Here is a 6,534-nt window from a genome sequence, read left to right as displayed (position 1 = left end):
ATTATAATCAGCCGCTGGTGGTAAATCAAGATCGACCGGTCATTGATTATCTTAATCAGCCAACGACGGTCAATAAGGTTCAGTTGGCTGATCCTATTAAGCAAGAATATGGTAATGGCCTTAAGCGAATAGGTCGACCAATGTACAAAAAGCCAAAATCAGCCACATCCGACACTCAAACATCTACCATATCTGCCAAAAAGGGAGCAGATGATGAAGTCATGGAGGTCGACAATGATATTTTCATACCAGGTAGTAATGTGATCGGCCAGGCTCCCAAGAGGAAGGTTGATGAAGGGAATCAGCCTAAAGTTACCGAGAGTACACCATCAGCCATTCCGAATGTCAAGGCTCTCATACAACATGATTATTGCCCTAAATGGAAGTAAAAGAATTTCAGGATCAAATCGGCCAGATTACCAGAATGCTTGGCCGAGAGTGGTATATAATCCTCAGCCAGAACCATCATTGGCTGAGAGAATTCTTTTAGCTCGTCATCCTCAACCGAATTTCAAGAAAAGAAAGCGGGGATGGAAACTAAAAAGGGTTAAGTGGAGAAGAAATTCGCGGAAGAAAGTGTAAAAATTCAAGAGGATCAGCCATCAGAAAAGCTCTATACTGGCAGAATGTTGTTCTTTTAATGGAGAAGCCAGTTAGATCGGCCCAAATAATATTACATAACAACTTGATCCCGGCCGATTACGATCATACCTTACTAGTAGAGTTGGGAAACTTCAATGGTGAGGTCTATCATGTATTTATAAATGGCCAATGTTTTGAGAGGTATCAGCCAGCTTTGTGGGAATAATAGAAGAACCAGGATCGGCCAGCCCTGGCTCTGGCCGACGCAAAATAAAGACCAACATAGAAGTGGTTCGGAAGAAATAAAGTCTAGAAGCTCGCTAGCTGCCAGTTTCTTTCATGTTATAAAAATTCCAAAAATCTAATCGGCTTGAGTGGCCGATAAGACATTTGAAATTTGGGGGGCATTTGTTGGCACCAAAACTTGGCAGCCATCTCAGCGATGACGTGGACCAATGAAAAGCTGATAAGTATTTTTAACATGGCGTCAAGGGAATCAGCCAGTTAAGAAATATCAGGAGCAAGTATTGGAGAAAGTTACTCAGCCACTTCATTAACAAGGCAGTTGCTAAAATATAGCAACAAACATTTGACTTTATTCAAGTTGGGTTATCAACAGGAAAGGAAAGACTAAAGTTTTAAAAAAATCAGACAACTGAATTCCTATTTTATAAGAATTCTAGTTGGATGGAACAAGGAAAAAATACAAAAGGCAGCCGCGTCATGAATATAAAAGCGATAAATGGCTTTTGGGCAATTTAAGGGAAGAAACGGTGACCAAGTATAAGGAAAGAAGTTGCTAAAAATTAGCAACTTTCCAGCAACTTCTTTAGCAACTTTTCAGCAACAATTCGACAACTTGCATTTGACTAAATCAAGGAGAGTTTTCAACAAGGAGTTTCTATTGAAGCAAGAAGAGAAGAGACGCAAAAGACTACTGGAACGTGGTTTAGTTTGAGTAATAAAGTGAAGAAAAGAATCAAAGAAAGAGAGATTTTCTAGCAATAACTTAGGAAAATAAGTTGAGATAGAACTTCTATAAATAGAAGTATTGTATTCCTATTCCAATTTGTCCAGCACCACCACAAAACATGCATTTCAACTAAAAATGTTTTCAATTGACTCTACGTCATTTTTTCCTATCAGTTTCTTTATTTCAATTTAATGGCAATTGATTAGATCATTGTCAACTATTTCAATTCCGCCATTTACTTTCTTTCAATTTCAATTATGCCAATTTAAATTACGCAAAATTTTAGTTAGGCTTTTAATTCAATGGCAATTGATTAAATTCTTGCCATTGAATCGTAGTGACAATTGATTAAATTCTTGTCATTACTTGGCTGATGGCAATTGATTAAATTCTTGCTATCACGTTTCAGTGGCGATCGATTAAATTCTTGCCATTGTGTTTGACTGATGGCGATTGATTAAGTTATCGCCATCACGTTCGGCCGGCGATCGATTAAGTTCTTGCCGGCCATTCCATCCATTCAAACATTCATCAGCCGTTGCATTTCTTTAGACACTCTAAAAAATCTTTGTTACAAACAAGGCATAAAAGGACCTTGCTGGGAGTTCTTACTAGTCTCTCTCCCACACAATCGCTTGAGAGTCAGCCATCGAAAAAAGGGATAGGCTGGTGTTCAATTACATATTTTGGGTATTTTGTACAAATACTCTGGCACGCCCGCGAATAGTCCATCGACCGGCGTAGGGAACAAAAACCGCGCGAACACACTCCCTAATATGTTAGGTTGAAAAAAAAAAAGAAAGTAGATTACTCAAAAATGCAAAAGGTGCCTTTTAAAAGCATTTTCAAACATTTATTATGAGTAAACAGTTAAAAATAAGAACCCAACATTAAAAATAAAATCATTTATTGAAAGATATTTACAAACAAAATATTGTCATATAATTGTCATTTCTGTTCACAAGGAGCAGCATAGACATTATGCTCAAAAACAACCATACAAGTTTTATTATAGCTCCACAAAAAAGAAGCAAATCAACTGCAGACCTCCATGCCTTTGTATCAGTCCATACGGATGATGCATCGAAGGCCTTCCCCTTTTAGCATGAGGTCGAACGCCTTGTTGATCTCCGAGAATGGGACTTCATGGGTAATGAACTTCTCCAGTTCAAGTTCCTGCAACATGAGATATTAATGAGACAGTTGAGCACGAAACAAGGTCGTCTCTTAGTTTCTTAATGTCAAATTTTCGCCTCTGAGAATTGGGATAAGTGAGCTCACCTTGTTCATGTATTTTTCCACGACGGAAGGAAGGTCTGAACGGGGTTTATAATTGCCAAAGAATGTACCCTTTAGAGTCCTTTCATTCAGTAGATTCACCGGGTGGGTCTTGAAGACAGCATCTTTGTGGGGAACACCCACAAGAACAGCTACACCCCAGCCCTGAGATTACATTGTTTTAGTATATCATCATTTGAAATGAAACAGATATAGATAATAGATTCTTGCATTAGGTGAGAGTTTTTAGGACAATCTCATGTTCCATTTGACTGGCTTAGACAAGGCTTAAATGGAAGTTAAAGTATATATACGTACATCGTGGACACATTCGAATGCTGAAATCATGGCATCGATGTGGCCAGTACATTCAATGCTTCTGTCCACTCCTCCACCAGTCATCTCAGCAAGTACCTAAAGAGCAATCAACCAAAAAATTCAATCAGTTATGTGAAAAGCGAAGAAGGGGGGTATGCACCGCCAACAAGTTTGGAAAAATACCTCCTGAACTGGTTTGCTATGATCTTTTGGGTTCACGAACTCTGTCACGCCAAACTTCTTGGCTGTTTACAAAGAGAAGAAAACCTCATCCACTAACTTTCCTTTTTCTCAATTGCAAAAGAAATAAAAGAGAAGTATTTTAACTAACATAGTCTCTCTGTTATATATTCTGGCAATGCAGATATAGTTCTATTTATGATGAGCAGATTGCTTACCCAGTTCAAATCTGTTAGCATTCAGATCAACACCAATAATTCTTGAAGCCCCGGAAATTCTGGCACCTTCTGCAGCCTAAAAACATAGATTTACCACAATATAAATAAAATTATTCGATGATCTGGTACAACATGCACTAAATATTTCTATGAGAAGTAACTCACTGCAAGGCCTACAGCTCCCAATCCAAATACTGCCACAGTTGAGCCCTTTTTCGGTTTGGCAACATTCAAAGTGGCACCAAGGCCTGCAAAACAAACACATGAAATTTGGTTAAATACATTACTTAAAAGCTTCATCAGTATAAACAATATGATAATTGGGACTCGAATTAGACGATGACTGTTGTGTACCTGTGGAGATTCCACAACTGAGAATGCAGACTTTGTCAAGAGGGGCAAGGGGGTTTATCTTGGCAACACAACCAACATGGATCACAGTGTACTCGCTAAAGGTGGATGTTCCAACAAAATGGTAAATGGGCTTGCCTTTGATCGTGAACCTCGATTTTTCATCATGAATCATCACTCCCCTATCGGTGTTGATCCTGAGGAGATCACACATGTTGCTCTCTTCTGATTTGCAATGAGCACACTCTTTGCACTCACCGGTGAAGACAGGAAGCACATGGTCACCTGGTGCAAGATCGGTCACGCCCTCTCCCACACTCTCCACAATCCTAAATACCCACCAAAATTATATTAAATGACATCAAAAAATCCTGATTTCTCTCCACAAACCTATATACCCACCAAAATTAAATTAAATGACATAAAAAAATCCTGATTTCTCTCCACAATCCTAAATACCCACCAAAATTAAATTAAATGACATATAAAAATCCTGATTTTTGGATTCAACTTCAACATAAAACTCATTATATTATAAGCATAACGAACGAACAGTCAAATGCAACTATATTGAAATAGAGTAAGACTAAGATCTTTTGTGGACTAAAATTAACATACCCTCCTGCCTCGTGCCCAAGGATCCGAGGAAACACGGGGTTCTGTCCCTGCAATAATCAAAAAATTCGTGGAAATTAATGTGCGGTACAAGCATAATGGATATATATAGTCATGACTCTTAAGCAAGCAAACAATGGTTGAAATCTTAATCGAAATCGAAATCGAAAATGAATTTTACCTTGGCTTCCCAAAAGTAGACATCAGTGTGGCAGAGAGAGGTATAGAGGATCTTGATACGAACCTCCATTTTCTGTGGAGGAGCCACCTCCACTTCTTCAATCACTAATGGCTTCCCTGCTTCCCATGCCACAGCAGCTGCAACAATAATCATTCAATTTGAATGACAATAAGTCCCATGAAAGTACAGACATTGAATACATCACACACTATATTCTATATATAGTATATGAAATACAAACATCACCTTTTGTCAATCCAGTGAAAAATCAAGAATTAAATATCAACATAGGAAGGAACCAGCTTTTATAAAATAAGATACCCATGATTAATGAAGGTTAAGTTGCACTAAATGCTCCTCAATTATCTACAAAAACTCAACAATGAAGCTCTCAAACTATCAAAAGGTAGCACATTGTTCCCTTAAACCAAAGGCCCCTTATAGAATAAATGAAATGACAAACATGCCCTCACTGCAATTCCAATTTTTCTTTTCTGATCAGAATTTACCCAGAACGACCTCCCACCATTGCCAGAATTAACATCATTAGGGTTTGCTTGGTTCAATTTTCTTTTGTTTTTTAAGAAATTGAAAATTCAAAAAGTGAACTTGACCACAGTTTCTGTAAATTATTTTATGAGTCGCAAATCAAACAAGACTGTCACTGTCACGCACCATACTATAAACCCAAATTACCAAAGCAAGCAAGGAAGAAGAAAAAAAATAAAATAAAATAAAAAATGATTGAGTGAACCAAGAACTAGTAAAGATTCAAACCATTATTTAAAATATATATATATATATATATATATGAAAAAGACTTTAACCAAGAAACAAATCATAAGTGAGAGATGAAATTAAGATGGAAGAATAGAGACATAGGGCATCATACCTCTACAACGTATGACCTGACCAGCAGTAGTCGACATCTTTTCTTCACTAACAAACGGAAACAAATTGGCAAAAGTCTACAAAGCTTTTCAATTTCTCGAGTGGTGTTTTGTTGTTTGAGATAGAAATGCTCTGTGGGGGTCTATATATACACTAATACTATGAATGGAAAAAGAAACAAGAGAACAACTTTACTATATTTTTATGAGCAACCGTTGTTTTCTGTTTTGTTCTAATCCAGAATTCAGTCGGCTAATACCAAAACCATCCCCTTTTTAACTCCTGGTTTTACTATTCCTTCTTTTGTCATTCTTGACTTTTATAAAAGTACAGTAATACCCTTGAGTTTTATCAAAAGAACATTTTGATGAAAATTTGTGTATTTTGAGACAATGACAACTCCTAAAGTTTGATACATTTACTAAAAATATCCTAATGATAATAAATTGATATTTTTATCATTTGACTTTTATATTGACTAATTTAAATATTGAAATGACCTCTCTAACCTTACCCATAACAAATTATTTTATTTTTCTCTTCCTCAACTCTCAACACCAACACACACTGCTATACATATACACACATACTGTCACACAAATGATTGTATTCATACTTATTTAATAAATAATACATCAATTACTTGATATTTTTTTCACTATTACTACAATAATAAAATAAAATAAAAAAAACAAACCAATTAAAACTCATTCTCTTAAAAAATTAGATTCTAAAAAAAAAAACGTTTAATTTAAGACCAATGGAGTTTAAATTTTTAGTTATATAACTTGTGCGAAAAATATTATATGTAATTCTTATGATACTGTTTTATTAAGGTGTAAATTTTCCTCTTAATATTATTTTACACAAGTAGAAAATATACCCACCTAAAAAAAAAATTTTAAAAATTAGTGTTTGCTCTAATTTTTTTTTTTTTTTGCTCTAAC

At 35.9% G+C, this 6,534-nt stretch overlaps 1 protein-coding gene across 2 annotated transcripts; it reads right to left on the bottom strand.

Moving 5' to 3' along the window:
- Positions 1-2,432: 2,432 nt before the first annotated feature.
- On the bottom strand, positions 2,433-5,833 carry LOC132274401 (alcohol dehydrogenase 1). Of its 2 annotated transcripts, none has more exons than XM_059775678.1 (10): positions 5,589-5,833; positions 4,697-4,833; positions 4,519-4,565; positions 3,904-4,229; positions 3,715-3,797; positions 3,550-3,625; positions 3,335-3,396; positions 3,152-3,247; positions 2,837-2,998; positions 2,433-2,731 (listed from the first exon to the last, which is right to left on the bottom strand). In XM_059775678.1, the coding sequence occupies exons 1-10, from the start codon at positions 5,623-5,625 to the stop codon at positions 2,618-2,620; spliced, it is 1,140 nt and encodes a 379-aa protein (XP_059631661.1). In that variant the 5' UTR covers positions 5,626-5,833; the 3' UTR covers positions 2,433-2,617. The 2 variants fall into 2 exon arrangements, with proteins under 2 accessions (XP_059631661.1, XP_059631662.1); XM_059775679.1 differs by lacking the exon at positions 5,589-5,833 and adding an exon at positions 4,943-5,103.
- Positions 5,834-6,534: the final 701 nt, after the last annotated feature.

The sequence above is a fragment of the Cornus florida genome, unplaced genomic scaffold (assembly GCF_030987335.1).
Source record: "Cornus florida cultivar Cherokee Brave unplaced genomic scaffold, ASM3098733v1 CherokeeBrave_3.0.0_Hap2_Chr09, whole genome shotgun sequence".
Lineage (NCBI taxonomy): Eukaryota > Viridiplantae > Streptophyta > Magnoliopsida > Cornales > Cornaceae > Cornus > Cornus florida.
Note: the sequence above shows the minus strand (reverse complement) of the source record. Positions and strands in the feature narration are given on the sequence as shown.

Bases quoted from the DNA above. Each gene is read 5' to 3' on its own strand.
- LOC132274401 (XM_059775678.1), bottom strand. From the start codon at position 5,625: ATGTCGACTACTGCTGGTCAGGTCATACGTTGTAGAG. The intron at 4,834-5,588 runs GTATGATGCCCT...TTATTGTTGCAG, and splicing joins TCAGGTCATACGTTGTAGAG to CTGCTGTGGCATGGGAAGCA. The intron at 2,732-2,836 runs GTGAGCTCACTT...CTCATGTTGCAG, and splicing joins TGGAAAAATACATGAACAAG to GAACTTGAACTGGAGAAGTT.